This window comes from Microcaecilia unicolor, chromosome 6 (genome assembly GCF_901765095.1).
Source record: "Microcaecilia unicolor chromosome 6, aMicUni1.1, whole genome shotgun sequence".
Classification (NCBI taxonomy): domain Eukaryota; kingdom Metazoa; phylum Chordata; class Amphibia; order Gymnophiona; family Siphonopidae; genus Microcaecilia; species Microcaecilia unicolor.
Window position 1 is genome coordinate 8,395,922 of NC_044036.1, and position 17,743 is coordinate 8,413,664.

General features: G+C 48.9%; 1 protein-coding gene across 4 annotated transcripts in view; it reads right to left on the minus strand.

Moving 5' to 3' along the window:
* The window catches only part of RNF220 (ring finger protein 220), a 739,925-nt gene that overhangs the window by 154,582 nt on the left and 567,600 nt on the right, over positions 1-17,743 (minus strand). For all 4 annotated transcript variants that reach the window (XM_030206266.1, XM_030206264.1, XM_030206265.1 and 1 more), the window contains exon 4: positions 9,855-9,950. In XM_030206266.1, the coding sequence (XP_030062126.1) occupies positions 9,855-9,950 (96 nt within the window). The remainder of the gene's footprint in view (positions 1-9,854; positions 9,951-17,743) is intronic.

The following is a 17,743-nucleotide window of genomic DNA, read 5'->3' on the forward strand; positions in this document are numbered from 1 at the left end:
ACGCCCAATCCCCCAGTCTCGTGAGGTCCCCACTTGTATGTGTATGAGAGTTGAAAATTTCCTATGTTCAGTATAGATGGAGGATTGGATCAGGCAGGAATATAAAGTACAGAGCGAGGACCAGGCAGCTGCTTTGCAGATGCTCGGTAGAAATGAGATGCTTGGTAGAGATGCAGGTTTCAAGACGGCTACAATTGCAACAGTAGCTGATATTTAGCGATGTCAGAGGGGAGCAGGTGTTTACTGCAGTGTTTGCACAACGCCAAACAAGCAAGCCCATAGAGCAGGACATGCTCATTGGAGCGACTCCAGTTAGACTTCATGTTTCTTCTCTGTTGCCTTCCATCGTTTTGCAAGGGGCTCGTCTGTCCTAGGTTTGTTACCACCTTTTTGTTTGTCCTTGGTACCATGGGTTTTATCCCTGGTATTCTTGGTAACTGTCCATTTCCCCCACCTTGCCCTCTCTAGGCTAGGATCCTTGTTCCATACCCCTCTTGCTCTTCCTTCCTCTCCTCCTACTCCCATATGTCTTCCTCTGGATCTGGCTCTGGTTTCTTTTTTCTTCTTAATTGTAGATTGGTTCACTCCAAGACTGGTTTTATCCATGATTTCAGGCCGCTTCTGTTTACTGTTTTATTAAGAGCTGGGTTTGCTCTGGGGAGGAGGCTCTGTTGGCTCAATGCCTCCTACCCCGCTATACCTTCTATGATATATCACAAGCTTCATGGGGGGGGGGGGGGGGGGGGGCTGGCAATCCTGGCCCCAGACTTTCTTCTGCTTACTGTACTTCCTTCTGAGTCCCGGCCTTATCCAGAATTGTTTCTTCTTTCACTTGAATCTGTTCCTTGGGTTCATTTGCTGTTCTGCTATCTCCCTCTGTTACCAGATTCTGCCCTTTGGGATTCTTTTATTAGGTCTACCTCTGACGTGGTGACCAGTTTTCCTTATTTAGTGATCCTTGGTGATTTTAACTGTCATTTTGATTCTCCTGCCAGGTCTTTTGATAGGCTATTTCTCTCACTGCTTTCTGAACTGGCCTTGGTCTTTCCTTCTCCACCCATGTTGCCAGGCACACCTTTGACCTTGTCCTCACCCAGGACTTTGATCCCCTGCATGTGACTGTTTTTTCATCTTTGCCCCTTTCATGGTCGCCAGAATGATACATACAACTGCAAGGAATTTTTTTTAAAAAGCACTGCTCACTTGATGTAAATGCTTTGAATATCAGCCTCATAAAGAAAGACGCTTCCAGGAGCATTTTTGAAAGAGAAGGGCGCCCATCTTTCGACACAAATCGGGAGATGGGTGTCCTTCTCCCAGGGTTGCCCAAATCGGCATAATCGAAAGCCGATTTTGGGCATCCTTAACTGCAGTCCGTCGCGGGGGCGACCAAAGTTCACAGGGGCGTGTTGGAGGCATAGCGAAGGTGGGACTGGGGCGAGTTTGATGGCTGGCTTCGGCCGATAATGGAAAAAAGAAGGCCGGCTCTGACGAGCACTTGGCCGGCTTTACTTGGTCCATTTATTTTTAGAACCAAGCCTCCAAAAAGTGCCCCAACTGACCAGATGACCACCAGAGGGAATCGGGGATGACCTTCCCTTACTTCCCCAGTGGTCACCAACCCCCTTCCCACCCTAACAAAAAATTAAAAAAAAACTTTTTTTGGCAGCCTCTATGCCAGCCTCAAATGTCATACCCAGCTCCATGACAGCGGTATGCAGGTCCCTGGAGCAGTTTTAGTGGGTACTGCAGTGCACTTCAGGCAAGTGGACCCAGGCCCATCCCCCCCTACCTGTTACACTTGTGGTGGTAAATGTGAGCCCTTCAAAACCCACCCGAAACCCACTGTACCCACATGTAGGTGTCCCCCTTCACCCCTTAGGGCTATGGTAGTCATAGGAGCCAACTTTTCAAAATTATTGGGGGTGCTAAGCCCAGTGGAAATAACCCTTCCTTGGCCACATACAAGGAATTTTCTCAATATTGGGGGTGCTCAAGCACCCACAACTCCCACAGAGTCGGCTCCTATGATGGTAGTGGTTTACAGTTGTGGGGAGTGGGTTTGGGGGGCTCAGCACACAAGGTAAGGGAGCTATGCACCTGGGAGCTTTTTCTGAAGTCCACTGCAGTGCCCCCTAGGGTGCCCGGTTGGTGTCCTGGCATGTCAGGGGGACCAGTGCACTACAAATGCTGGCTCCTCCCACAACCAAAGGGCTTGGATTTGGTCGTTTTTGAGATGGGCGTCCTCAGTTTCCATTATGGCCATAAACCAGGGACGACCATCTCTAAGGTCGACCTAAATGTTGAGATTTGGGCATCCCCGACCGTATTATCAAAACGAAAGATGGACGCCCATCTTGTTTCGATAATACAGGTTTCCCCACCCCTTCGATGGGACGTCCTTAGAGATGGTCGTCCCCGTTCGATTATGCCCCTCTGTGTGTCACGTATCACAATATTGCCTTTGGCAAGTGAACTTTTCCTGTGTAGCTGAGAAATGAAAACTTTTCACTTTATTTCAGAAGAAGACTGTACTATATTGCTGTGAAGGTCACATCAATCCCTGGGTGAATTTTGGGGGCGGCTTTGGCTCTTCCCGCAGAGTTGCCCGTTTGCAGCGTTCAGTTCTTTCTCCTCCTGCTGCCCACAAGCAGACTGAAGAGAGAAATCCTCTCCTGTGAGATTATCGGGGTCACCAAACCCTGACTGGCACTAATTTGTAGTTATGTATATAAATGACTTACACCCCTAGTCTATAAACTCAGCCATTAATTTTATGGCACTCAAGGGGAGAGTGTGGATATGGGAGGGACATGGGCCATGGAATTAGGTGCTAAGTGAAAGAATACAGACAGTTTTGCATGTCACTGCCAATGTTTGGGTGCCATCTTTTCTCTACGTTACAAAGAGGGGCATAATCAAATGGCACCGTTCATCAAGATGGCTGGCCCCGTAAAGTGGTGTCCCAACCATATTATCAAAACAAGATAGGCGGCTATCTTTTGCTTTAATAATACGGTCGGAGTCGGCCAAATCTCAACATTTGGGCTGGCTTTAGAGATGGCTGGTATTGGTTTTCAGCTGTCAGGCTTCTTCCCTGGAAGCACTGGGTTTGTGAGCCCTTGGACCACTACCGTGGAGCGGCAGTGGCAGGCAAGGACACCTTCAAAGCAGAGACGAGGCAAGGCTGGACTGGAACCCCGGACTGGAGTTCTGCCCAGGAATACACAGGACTGGAACGCACCGGACGGGTGCGCACTGGACTGGAACCCACTGGAGTGGAGCCCACTGGACTGGAACCCACGGGACCGGAACCCGCTGGACAGGAACACACTGGACCTAGGCTTCACCTACGTTTACCACCGTTCCCCGAGGGTTGAGCCCTAAGGTTCGGGCAGCCGGCAGGGCTTACAGGAAACCGGAACTGGAACTAGCAAGCAGGAACAACAGGAATCAGGATACAGAAGTGCCCCCTGGCACCTAGGCCAAAGCAAGGCAGACAGGCAGGGAATGTCCGAGTTCCGGCAATAGTCAGGTCTGGCCACAGGCAGAGAATATCTGGGTTTAGGCAGTAGTCGGGTCAGGCAACAGGCAGCAAGTAGCAGGGTTCAGGCAGTAGTCGGGTCAGGCAGCAGGCAGCAAGTATCGGGGTTTAGGCAGTAGTCGGGTGATGCAACAGGCAGCAAGTATCGGGTTCAGGCAATGGTCAGGTGAAGCAGCAAGACTATGGCTGGAGCTCCAGTAGCAAGGAGTACTGGCAGCGGACAGGACTAGGGCTGAAGCTCCAGAAGCAAAGGAAAACACACACGGGAAAACCAGAAAGCTAAACACAAGAAAACTAGTAAAGCTGAACATAAGCTAACAAGCAAAGTTATGCCCAAGCTAACTAGTCACACGCTAGGAACTCACACAACACAACACACAGGAGAACTAGTAAAGCTGTACACAAGCCAACAAGAAAAGCTATGCCCAAGCTACTAGTAACAAGCTAGAAACACTGAACTGGACAAGGTAGCAGTGCACAGAGCACTCTAACATACCAGGGACCTTAGACGATGCAAAGGCCAAGGCTGCAGTCTCTAAGTGATTAATAAAGCCCTTCAACACCTGAGGAGCAGCTGCAGCCATCAGTAAGCAACTACAAAGGCTGTCCAGGCACAAATGAGAGACAAGTCTGGCAGCCTGGAAGAACCGGACCGGACTGGGTTAAAGTCTGGAACGGGTAGGAACAGCAAGACAAACTATGGCAGCCACTGGCTCTAGCCACCGGCGGGTGAGAGGAGCACAAACTAAGGAGTAGGCAGAGCGCACACAGAACATAGAGAGACTTAGAATACCTAGGTGCAGCACAGGGGAGCAAACAGAGCCAGGCTGGAGACAGAGGTAGAGCTAACTCAGGCAGCACCCCCAGGTGCAGAAGAGTGGAGTAATTAGAGCCATGCTGGAAGCAGCCAGCACACAGAAAGAAAACTACTCCAGAAAGGATAGGCAGAAGCCAGCTTAGAAGCTGACCCCCAGAAATAAGGTAAGTCTAAGGGTGGTCACGGCCACAGAAGTGACATTAGCGATAATGGAAACTGAGTACGCCTATCTCAAAAATGACCAAATGGTTGTGAAGGAGCCAGCATTTGTAGTGCACTGGTGTCCCTGACATGCCAGCACACCAACCATTTTTTTTTTTTGGATCTCTGAACTAAACACGAAGGGACTCGCCTTTCCTGTCACATCAAGCACAACTTGCTTTGAATCTATACGGATTGTTATCCAACTTGATAGGAAAGACGTTTCTGTCTTGAAAAACACCAGAACCCTGAAGCAGGCGCTAGGCGCCGAAACATGGCCTGTGTCGGGTCTATCTTGGAATATCAACAGTTGCTAATAAAGAATCGTGTTCCATTTTCCTAAGGCTCTTGGTGCTTCTGTGGTTTTCTATACTGCTTATCCCAGAAATAGTGGATTTTCCCCAAGTCCATTTAATAACGGTCTATGGACTTTTCCTTTAGGAAGCCGTCCAAACCTTTTTTAAACTCCGCTAAGCTAACCGCTTTTACCACATTCTCTGGCAACGAATAATCGTTGTCCAGATAATCATTTATTTACATGGGTAAATTGATTTTGAATATTGGCCTTGTGCGGGTCATTTTATAAAAGACAGCCTATGTGGAGTGTCAAAAAACAATGTCTGTTCTATAAAGACCTACCAGAACATATCTCACTGGAAAAATGTACATTCATATTGTATATCGGAATTCAGAGATGTTACTCTGATATAGAAATATTTTTACTGAGAAAATTACAACACAATCATCATAAGTGTGCAGGAGTAGCCTAGTGGTTAGTGCAGTGGACTCTGATTCTGGGGAACTGAGTTTGATTCCCACTGCAGCTCCTTGTGACTCTGAGCAAGTCACTTAACCCTCCATTGCCCCTGGTACAAAATAAGTACCTGAATATATGTAAACCTCTTTGAATGTAGTTGCAAAAACCTCAGAAAGGCCATATATCAAGTCCCATTTCCCTTTCCCTTATGACATCACAATATCAGAAGTGAGCCAAGTATCGGGCAATCAAGCCATTGTGACATCACTGATGAGGTTGGCTCTTATTGGTGGAATGAGTGGAGGAGTAGCCTAGTGGTTAGTGCAGTGGACTTTGATCCCAGGGAACTGAGTTCGATTCCCACTGCAGCTCCTTGTAACCCCAGTCAAGTCACTTAACCCTCCGTTGCCCCTGGTACAAAATAAGTACCTGAATATATGTAAACCGCTTTGAATCTAGTTGCAAAACCTCAGAAAGGTGGTATATCAAGTCCCATTTCCATAAGTCCGATTCTTAAAAAACAATTTTTTTAATGTTTAAAATTTTAACATTTAGGGCTTCTTTCACTTAGGTGCTCTAATAGATTTAGCGTGTGCTAAATGATAAGACGCCCATAGGAATATAATGGACACCTTATCATTTAGGGCCTCTTTTACCAAGCTACGGCAAAAGGGGGCCGGCGCTGGCGTTGGCACGTGTTTTACATGCACACCGAGGCCCCCTTTTACCGCAGCTGGTAAAAAGGAAGTCTCGCTTTCCTACAAGAAATGGCCGTGCGGCAAGTAAAGCACTTGCCTTGCAGCCATTTCGGTGGGGGGGGGGGGGGGGGGGGGAGCCCTTACCTCCACTCATTGAGGTGGTGGTAAGGGCTCCCACTATAACCTGGCGGTAACTGCCACTGGGCAGTGATTACCGCTGGGTACACTCCGGCGTTACAAGACGTATGAGGAGGGACTTGCTGACCTGAACATGTATACCCTGGAGGAAAGGAGAAACAGGGGTGATATGATACAGACGTTCAAGTATTTGAAAGGTATTAATCCGCAAACGAACCTTTTCCGGAGATACAAAGGCGGTAGAACGAGAGGACATGAAATGAGGTTGAAGGGGGGCAGACTCAAGAAAAATGTCAGGAAGTATTTTTTCACGGAGAGAGTGGTGGATGCTTGGAATGCCCTCCCCAGGGAGGTGGTGAAGATGAAAATGGTAACGGAATTCAAACATGCGTGGGGAATCCTGTGCAGAAGGAATGGATCCTCAGGAGCTTAGCCGAGATTGGATAACAGAGCCGGTAGTGGGAGGCGGGGCTGGTGGTTAGGAGGCGGGCATAGAGCTGGGCAGACTTATACGGTCTGTGCCAGAGCCGATGGTGGGAGGCGGGGATAGTGCTGGGCAGACTTGTACGGTCTGTGCCCTGAAAAAGACAGGTACAAATCAAGGTAAGGTATATACAAAAAAGTGGCACATTTCTTGGGCAGACTGGATGGACTGTGCAGGTCTTTTTCTGCCGTCATCTACTATGTTACTATTTTTGTAGCGCCAGAAATGACGGCATGCTAGGGGTGGGAAGTACTGCCGGGTTGCTACGGTAGTGGTGTAGCTACGTGGGGCTATGGGGGCCTGGGTCCCCGTAGATTTGACCCTGGACCCCTCTGCCAATGACCCTCTCGACCCCACTCCTGCTGCCAACCCTCCCCCGCCGGCACCATCATCGCTGTGGGCTACCTTGTCCTCTTCTTCTGGCGCAAGGCTTCATTCTGTTTCTGAGTCTGACGTCCTGCATGTTGTACGTGCAGGATGTCAGACTCAGAAACAGAATGAAGCCTTGCGCCGGAAGAAGAGGACCTCGGCTGGCGGGGATTGGGGTACCCCGTCAGCAAAGGTAGGCGATGGCGGCGGCGGGGAGGGTTGGCAGCGGGAGGGGGGTCGAGAGGGTCGTTGGTAGGGGGGTCCAGGGCCAAATCTATGGGGCCCAGGCCCCCCGTAGCTATGCCACTGTCTTAAAGAGATTGTATTAATGAGGGACATTAGATTTCCAGTTGAAACTAAAGCGAAAGTTAAAATGTGCCCCCTCACCTCAGGCTCTGGACCCCCCTCCTGCCGAAGTCTGGCTACGCCCCTGTGCTACGGTAGCCCGGTGGTACTTCCTGTATAGCAAGTGGTAAGGCCACATTGGGCATACCGTCGCTGAGTAAAAGGAGCCCCAAATCAAATAGCAAAGCAGTAGCTCATCAAAGAATCTGATTCAGCCGGGGAAGGTCAGCTGACCACTATCCTCCTAATTGACTTTGGTCCTGGGGAACTGGGTTTGATTCCCACTGCAGTTCCTTGTGACTCTGGGCAAGTCACTTAACCCTCCATTGCCCCAGGTACAAATAAGTACCTGTATATAATATGTAAGCCACATTCAGCCTGCTATGAGTGGGAAAGCGTGGGGTACAAATGTAAGAAAAATAAATAAAAAATAATTCTATATGGTGCATCAAAAGTTAGGTACCAAATTGGTGTGAAACCTTAGGTGCTAAAGCGGAAGCTTTGTGCCAAAATGGGAATTAATGGCAGTCTCGCACATAACTACACATAGGCGCTATTAGCTCATGACCGCGCGAGATATCGGTGGATCATACACATATGCATGAAACCTATAGAATACTGCCAACATTTTGGCCATTGGCATAGCCAGCCCTCGATTGGGGGGGGGGGGGGGAGGCACCTTTTGGCCTGCCTCACCGCCGCCACACACCCCCTGCCGCTGCAACTGGCGCATCATCATATCTTTGCTAGCGGGGGTCCCCAACCCCCGCCAGTTGAAGTGTTTGTCCCGCGCTGATCTCGCCACATTGCCTACCCTGCTCTTCTCAGTCACTCTGTGGACGCTCGTTTTAAAGAAACTGAGTATTGCGCGAAGTGTCACTAAAACGAGTGTGCACGGTACGACTGAGAAGAGCAGGGCAGGCAATGTGGCGAGACCAGCTGGCGGGGGTTGGGGACCTTGCCATATGTTACTGTGCTAAATTTAGGCGCATTCTATAAAGACTTTGACACATATATTTGCTGTTAGAGAATACTAGTTTAGTGCTCAGACTTTTGACACTTAATTTTTAGTGCCCCTTATACAACTGTGCCCTTAACGGCAGATTTTGACCCGGATATTCAATATGAGGCTTATTCTAGACCCTGGCACTGGATATCCAGATCTCGTTAGCTGCTGGAAGTTATGTGGGTGCCAGCTGATATTCAGACTGCTGCTTGGATAACTGGCCAGACAGGACACTTACCAGTTAATGAACTGAGAAGGGAACTGGGTCTTGATATACCGCCTTTCTGAGGTTTTTGCAACTACATTCAAAGCGGTTTACATATATTCAGGTACTTATTTTGTACCAGGGGCAATGGAGGGTTAAGTGACTTGCCCAGAGTCACAAGGAGCTGCAGTGGGAATCGAACCCAGTTCCCCAGGATCAAAGTCCACTGCACTAACCACTAGCCTACTCCTCCACTCCAATCAGCACTAACCAGGTAAATCCTTGTTTCGTCCAGACTCTGTCCTCGGATTACCTTGGCACTAACTGGACAGTACCACAGCAGTCTCTCTGGACTTTTAGTGGCACGGTCCGGTTATGTTGGTGCTGCATGATGTAACCAGGCGGGGACCTCTCCTTTCTGGTTAAATCATTTTCAATATCGGCCATCGTTGCCAAAAATGGTTGGAGGTGCCAAATATAATACAAATGACGCCTCCCGCCTGGACATAGTAAAGGAACTTGCTCAATATTGAGGGTGCTCAGTGCTGGTTTTATCTTTGGTTCAGGAATACCTGGGGCGGACTGAGGGTGGTCTGGGACCCCGCCTGGCTGCTGCCCGACACCCCCCCCCCCCCCCACTGCTGCAACTATTGCCCCCGCTGTCCCAGTCCTACCTGAGGGGTTCTAGTGGTCTGGTGGCCTCTGTGGGGGGAGGGGGGAGGGGGGAGGATGTTCTTTTCTGCACCTGCTGTGCTTCCGCTATTCCCCTGCCTAATGCTACCACCGTGTTTTCAAAATGGCAGCTGAGACTTCCCACAGTAGTCTCGTGGGTCTCGACAGTCTTGCAAGACTTCCACAGGGAGTCTTGGCCACCATTTTTAACATATGGAGGAGCCAGGCGGGGGGGAGGGGGGGATAGCAGCAGCCCAGTGAGGAAAGAACATGTCCCCCCTCCCCCTGCTGAGGCCACTAGATCATAGCGGTGCGCTGGGCATCCAAGAATCTGGGCCACTAGATCACTAGTGGAGCGCCAGGCATCCGGCAGAGCCTCTGGGCCCTTGGGCACTGCCCGGTTGTCCGAATGGTCAGTCCATTCCTGGGAATACCAAAAGTGTGTCAATTGAATTATCTACTGTAACCCCTTTGAGGACCTCCAAAGTCCAGCTGGAGATCTGTTTAGGTTCAGGATTCTACTCAGACACCTGCAGATTCAGACATGTCAAATGGCTTTAGTTGGGTCAGCAGCCAATTTCTTTTCTGGATGTTTCTTGCCGCTCCCCGCCCTCACACCTGATATCTGTCTGAGTGGTGGATATCATCTGTAGAGTGTGGAGAAGATGTAGGAGAGTCTCCTTCCCGCTTGATTGATGCTGACAACAAAACTGACTGCAAGAAAAGAAAGGAAAAAGGGGAGGGAAAAAAAGAAAATGATCAGTGATACTTGCGTGAACTACAGAGTTACAAGATGGCTGCTCATATTGCTGTCTCCCAGGGCCACACTGACTACCTATGAGGCCCTGGGCAAACTTTTGCTGATGCTAGGGTTACCATATTTTGTCCCCCCCAAAAAAGGACACATGCCCCGCCCCTACCACACACCCCACCCCGCCCCCTTTCACACCCCGCCCCCTTTCACGCCCTCACTCTGCCCCTGTCACATTTTCCCCTCCCCCCTGTCACACACCCCGTCACCTCCCTCCCCTTACCTTAATACTGCCTTGGTTGTCTAGTGACCTCTTCAGGGCAGGAAAGAGCCCCCTCTTTCCTGCCCAGAGCACTGCCCTGCATGCTTCCTTCCTGTTGCTGATCTCGGTGCCGATTCACAATGGCCGCCGAGAGTTGAAGTCTCACGAGGTCACTTCAACTCTTGGTGGCCATTTTGAATCAGCGCTGAGATCAGCAACAGGAAGGAAGCATGCAGGGCAGTGCTCTGGGCAGGAAAGAGGGGGCTCTTTCATGCCCCGAAGGCGGAAGAGGTCACTAGACCACCAGGGCAGTAGTAAATAAGGGGAGGGGAGGCTAGCAATCTGCCCGCCCACCAGCCTTCCCATTTGTCCAGAAATCCGTACAAACAGGCAGATTGGCAAAAGCCGCCCAGTTGCCAGGACATGTCCTCAAAAAGAGGACATGTCCGGGTAAATCCGGACATATGGTAACCCTAGCTGATGCCCCCCCACACCCCCCAAGTCCAGCAGACAGCTTACCTTGCTGTGCATCATAAAAGTGTGGAGCTGCTGCTAGTCCATACCACTGTTGGCTCTGGGGGTCTTTTACTTTGGCGAGCTGACATTTTTAGCATGTGTTAAAAATAGGCACGCGCTAAACGCTAAAGATGCCCTTAGGAATATTTGGGTGTCTTTAGCGTTTAGCGCGTGTCTATTTTTAACATGTGCTAAAAACAGCGCGCCTAAGTAAAAGACCCCCTCTGTTTGTCCCGCCCTTCAGAAACAGGAAGTGACATCAGAAGGGGTGAGACTAACAGAGCTATTAGTAGCGTGGACTGATGGTGGTTCTGGGCCTTTATACTGCTTTTTATCCCAGGACAGCAACTGCTTGGGAGGAAGGGAAGGGAGATGCCGGACTGCAGTGGATCCTGTGCTATGGGCCACTCTTGCCTATTGGTACAAGTGGATCTGCTCTCTCCATGCAGCAGTGTTTCTCACTGAACCTGATACCCGTTCCCCTTCACCCTGCAGTGAAAATGTTTTGGCTCCTATTGCTAGGAAGAAGGCTGCACTTGGTATTAAGACTTCACAGTCTCTGCTAGGAAATGTTACTCTTGGGGGAATTCTGTACTACTGCGCAATGCCATTGGGGTGTGGGCTGAAGAAAAGTGGATGGGATGTGCATGTGTGTGTATGAGAAGGATGGGGGGGGGGGATGGAGAAAGGCGGATAGTGTGTGTGTGTGTGTGTGTGTGTGTGTGTCATGGGAGGAGGTCTAGAAAAAGGTGGTTGGGGAAAGTACATAAGTACATAAGTAATGCCATACTGGGAAAAGACCAAGGGTCCATCGAGCCCAGCATCCTGTCCACGACAGCGGCCAATCCAGGCCAAGGGCACCTGGCAAGCTTCCCAGATGTACAAACATTCTATACATGTTATTCCTGGAATTGTGGATTTTTCCCAAGTCCATTTAGTAGCGGTTTATGGACTTGTCCTTTAGGAAACCGTCTAAACCCCTTTTTAAACTCTGCCAAGCTAACCGCCTTCACCACATTCACCGGCAACAAATTCCAGAGTTTAATTACGCGTTGGGTGAAGAAAAATTTTCTCCAATTTGTTTTAAATTTACTACACTGTAGTTTCATCGCATGCCCCCTAGTCCTAGTATTTTTGGAAAGCGTGAACAGACGCTTCACATCCACCTGTTCCACTCCACTCATTATTTTATATACCTCTATCATGTCTCCCCTCAGCCGTCTCTTCTCCAAGCTGAATAGCCCTAGCCTCCTTAGTCTTTCTTCATAGGGAAGTCGTCCCATCCCTGCTATCATTTTAGTCGCCCTTCGCTGCACCTTTTCCAATTCTACTATATCTTTCTTGAGATGCGGCGACCAGAATTGAACACAATACTCAAGGTGCGGTCGCACCATGGAGCGATATAATGGCATTATAACATCCTCACACCTGTTTTCCATACCTTTCCTAATAATTCCCAACATACCGATTTGGATGTTTTTGTGAGAAAAACGTCCAAATGCTGCTTTATGCCACTTTTTAGACATTTTTCTCTTTTGAAAATGAGCCCCATAGTATGCTACATTACAATGTCAATAAAATATGTTAATAGATAGCAAATATGGAACTTATAGATAACAAAGAGTATGAAAATAAGGTGACTAATTTAAAGAAAATTGAGGTCATTAAGGTGCTCAAATATTATCTTAGCTAGGGTAGGAGTGGATAAACATGTCCTGCTACAGTATGTGCAGCCAGTGTCACTCCTTGTGTGTGTGACTAGCAAGTTAATTACTTCTTCCATTAAACACCTGGTTGAGGAGCCAAGCTTTCACCTGCTTCCTAAAGTAGAGATAGTCTCGTGTTAAGCGAAGCCTTTCAGGGGGTGCATTCCAGAGTGTGGGGACTACTCCAGAGAAGGATCATTTGGGGGGATATCACATTGTGTGACATGAACCGTAGCTCAGAACGAGCAGCATTACAAATATTACACAGGGCCCTAGAACACCAATACACCTACTACTTGTAAAAGAGAACTACAGAGTTCTACACAGAAACTGTATGCAAACAAAATACCACACCTCAGTCACAAGCAAGACACAGACGAACCCTCACCAAATACAGAAGAAGGAATCAGAAATTAAGTATGTGTCCAAATGTTTAGAAGTCCATGGTTTTTTTTCCAGTCTACACAGTCTTTGCTCACAGTTCTCCTCCCAACGAATGAATAGCATTCACTGGATACTAGGTGAACACCTTTCTCTTCCAATCCTCAGTCCAATGCTACTGAGATGCCCTCACAATCTTCAATTTGTTGTCCTAATTTACCTGGATAAGTTTCTAGGTGCAGGTACTGAATATCGGCATTCCTGACATAACTTTCACTGGTCAGTCTAGTCAGATATTCAGCGGCTCTGAATATTAAGGTACAGCTTTAAATACTGAGGCTTACGTTTAAAACCAGTACTGACCAGGGTGTTTTTATATCAGGGGCACTGGCTCCTTTTCAGTGGATTTCAGTCGCTGTCTTAACGTATCTGGATATCGGTGTTAGGATAAGTTCAGGCTCAGCCTTGTCTCCACCCTGGACCACTCCAGGATAGTGCTGGAGCATTCAGTGAAGATTTTGGGCAGCATTATCTGGATAATTGAGCTGAAAATACCAGGTATGGCCCTAATATGTGGCCCTTCTCCAGGTCGGAGCTGCTGAATATAAGGGCTACTGTTTTTGAAGAAGGAAAAAGGACATCTCTTTTTTTGTTTTTTTGATAGTTCAAAATAGCATTGCACTTAGATAGGGTTACCATATGTCCGGATTTACCTGGAGATGTGCTCTTTTTGAGGACATGTCCGGGCAACCGGGCAGGTTTTGCCAATCTGCCCGTTTGTCTGGATTTCTGGACAAACGGGCAGGCTGGTGGGCGGGGCCATCCTATGCTAGCCTCCCGGCCCTCCCCTCCCCTTACTTACTACTCTACTGCCCTGGTGGTCTAGTGACCTCTTCTTCCTTCGGGGCAGTCGGGGCAGGAAAGAGCCCCCTCTTTCCTGCCCGGAGTGCTGCCCTGTATCCGGTTGCTGATCTCGGCGCTGATTCAAAATGGCCGCCGAGAGTTGAAGTGACCTCTCGCGAGACTTCAACACTCGGCGGCCATTTTGAACCGGTGCCGAGATCAGCAACAGGATGCAGGGCAGCGCTCCAGGCAGCAAAGAGGGGGCTCTTTCCTGCCCCGAAGGAAGAAGAGGTCACTAGACCACCAGGGCAGTAGAGTAAGGTAAGGGAAGGGGGGTGACAGGGAGGGGAGTGGAGGGGGGGTGATGGGGTGTGTGACAGGGGGGAGGGGAATATGTGACGGGGGTGGTGCGAGTGTGTGAAAGGGGCAGAGTGAGAGTGTGAAAGGGTGTGGGGTGGGGTGGGGGAGGGGCATGTGTCCTCTTTTTGGGGGGGACCAAATATGGTAACCCTACTCTTAGAAAGAAATGAACACTGTATATAATGAGGCAACTACTTTCATACTTACTGTATTTAATTTCAATCGGTCCTTACCTCAGTGAATAAAGCATCTCATCTCTCAGTGGACACTGAGCCTGGGGAAATGGATGCATAAACCTCCCTAAATCATCTGCAGATTTTCTGATGGCTATGGATACTTTTAACTAGGCCCAGCAGCATAACTCATCCATTTTAACTTTGGTTTTCTTACCCATCACACTGATGAAAAGGGCCATGATCTGTCCCAGATGGAGTGTGACACAGGTCCTGGCTCTGGTAGTGTTGAAACTGGCCAGAACCTTAATGAAAGAAAGTGGATTCAAAGACACTAGAGCAGATTCCAAACACTGTTTATTTCCTGGTTACTCATGTGACTGGGGGACAAAAAAAGACAGAATCTGCCAAATTCTGCACTCTGCAAGGGCAATTGTGCAACATGTGCCCTGCATGTGTATGTGGCGTCTCACTTGGTGCTTCTGTACGTAAATGCACAAAGCACTATTCTATGAGGGAATGTGTAGCTGCCACAATGTGTAATTGCAAGGCTGAAGCATGGGTGTGTCTTCTACTTATCTGCACACCTTATAGACAGGGCCGCTGAGAGGGGGGGGCAGGGGGGCAAAATTCCCCAGGCCCGGGCCAGGCCGCCGGCGCTGCAGTCCCCAGTCTCACCTGCATTCGAAGCGGCAGTCACAGATCGCCTCCCTTCGGGTCTTCCCTCCCTGTGTCCCGCCCTTGCGGAAACCGGAAGTTACATCAGACGAGGGCGGGACACAGGGAGGGAAGGCCAGAAGAGAGGCGATCAGCGACTGCTGCTTTGACTGCAGGGGTCCCAGAGCCGTGGAGGCAGGCAGGTGAGACTGGGGACTGCAGCAGCGGGGGGAGCGACAGGGGGCGCGCCGGGGGGGGGGGGGGGGGGGTGGAGGCGGGGCGGCCTTGCCCCGGGCCCGGCCTAGTCTCTCGGTGGCCCTGCTTACAGATTATTCTAAACCAGTGTTTCCCAAGTCCGGTCCTAGAGTACCCCTTGCCAAGTTTTCAAGATATCCACAATGAATATGCATGAAAGAGATTTGCATAGAATGGAGGGAGCGTATGCAAATCAAGTTCATGCATATTCATTGTGGATATCCTGAAAACCTGACTGGCAATTATTTGCTCTTATAGAACTGTTTCCCAGCACATGGCTAACTTGAGGTTCCAGATTATCAGATTGACCCCCGTATGATCATAGTACCCAACTTGTGTTCGTTAGTTACTGCATTCACATTCTGAGGAATCGCTATATCTACCTTGTGTGGTGCTGTGTACATTATAAGCCACACCAACGATAAGATTGTGGATGACAATAATTAATCAAAGCCGTCATGTATGGCCAGAAATTAAAACGATACCACATCCCCCCTAATATGACACCTCAATGGCTTCACCATCGCCTGCCATTAAAATACAATTCCTTCCCAATTTGTTTGATAGAAAAAGCGCCTCTTTTTTTGTCTGGCAGCGTAGCTCTAATCCAATATTATTATGTGAAAAATGGCTGGCCTAGCTTTGGGGACAGTAAATTAAATGTTATGTATTACTTTTCAGCACGTGGGTTAAGGAAGAAAGCAAGGCCCATTTATTCCAGCAGCCTCGTGCGAGCCACAGCAACGACCTCTGGAAAATCGCAGGGCTAAAGTAATCCCGAAGATGTCAATCTCGAGGCCTCTTCTGCATACACCTGCAGTTTACATTAATAAACTGTCTATTTTTAAATTGTGTAGAACCACTTCAATTCTAAATACCTAGCTAGCATGTTAAACACAGCCACCACGGGGGCCGAGTCGCTTGTCCCCGTTACTACTGAAAAAGTGCCCTTTAATTGTTTTTCTCATTTCCCCAGATGTGGGGACCGCCTTCCCTACAGCCCAGATGCTTAGCCTGTCTCTTCTTCCAACACAGGAGGCAGCGCTGCTGTATTTAATATTTAACCACCCTTTTTCTAGAGTATAAGAAATGCACCTAAAATTTAAACCACTGTAAATCTGGTTTTTAATTTCATTTGCTCTTATCAAGACAAATAAAACTGTGGTGTATTGGTTCTATTTCTGTTTAAGATATCAAACAATTTGTGTGTGTGTGTTTTTTTTTTTGGGGGGGGGGGGGGGGAAGAGGTTTGTTCTGCTCCTCTGGGCGTTGAGCTTGATCGGAACCAGCCTTCACAGCTCAGTCACTTGGGAATTTTTTTCTCCTCATGAGGATGTACATCTCAAATTGAACTAAAACATGTCCTGAAAAAACTGGGCTGATCCTCTGGTCTGGAAGGAAGAGCTAGATGCCAAACTCAAAACCTAAGAGTACTGGGGGACACCGGTTCCTTTGTTAAACAGTGAGGCCACACCAGGGCTGCTGAGGGGGGGGGGGGGGTGCAGCAAAATTCCCCGGGCTTGGCCTCCAAGGGGGCCCTGGTCCCAGGGTCTGTCTTTCTCCTGCTCGTGTCGGGACCTGGGTGATTGTGTTAACACAATAACCCAGTCGTGGCACATAGGAACAGGGAGAGAGACAGACCCCAGCGCCAGGCCCCCCTTGGAGGCTGGGGAGGAGCAGACACACTGATGCAGGAAGGTAGGGGGCAGGGGGTGGCAGCGGCGGTGGTGGATGCATCCCGAGTGGAGGGGGGTGGCTGCAGCGGCTCTGTCTCTCAGCGGCCCTTGGGCTACACTATGTGTCACATCCAAGTGAGGGGAGAATATTAGCATGTCTCACCAGACATCTTTAGATGCTGTAAGAAAGCTGGAATCAGTTATTCATCTTGTAGCTGGCAGAAAGAACTGATAGCAGAACATCTCTGAACAGAAAGGCAGGATAAAAAGGCACATCTCATCCATATGAAACTTTCTAAACATTACAACATCACTGTACCGGAAACGCACTGCAGTCACAACCCAAGGAGGATTATGGATATGGAAAATGAAGAGGTTGTGATCACCTGGGACATCCCCATTCCAACTGATAAAAATCTGGATGTAAGGAAGCTGGACATAGTGAGAAACGAGAAAAACACCAGAACAGCACTGACTATAGAGGTATCGGTCCCGAGCGATTATTCTGTGAATTGTGTACACAGGAAGAAGATCCTTGAGTACCAAGAAATGCAGCCCGGGATCGTGTGGTAGAACAGATACAGAAATATTTCCCATTATTTTTGGTGCCATAGGCTTGATTACAAGTAATTTTCACATATACCTGGATAGATTCCTATACACTTTTTAAGAAATCCAAAGGGAAACTGTCTTTGGCCTGATGCAAGTACTACAGTGAGCATTAGCAGTAACTGTGAGTGACTGAGATCGTAGCCTACATACCCTGGCTTAGGAGTGGGGTTCATTCCTGGCATAACAAATCCTCCAGAGTATGATATTGCAACTGAGCCTCGGATCACTGGTGTTAGTTTTGAGAGCATTTGTAAGCAACCTCATGCTACTTAAAGTCAATGGGCCCAATATTTCAAGTTGGGGCTCTGCCTGTTT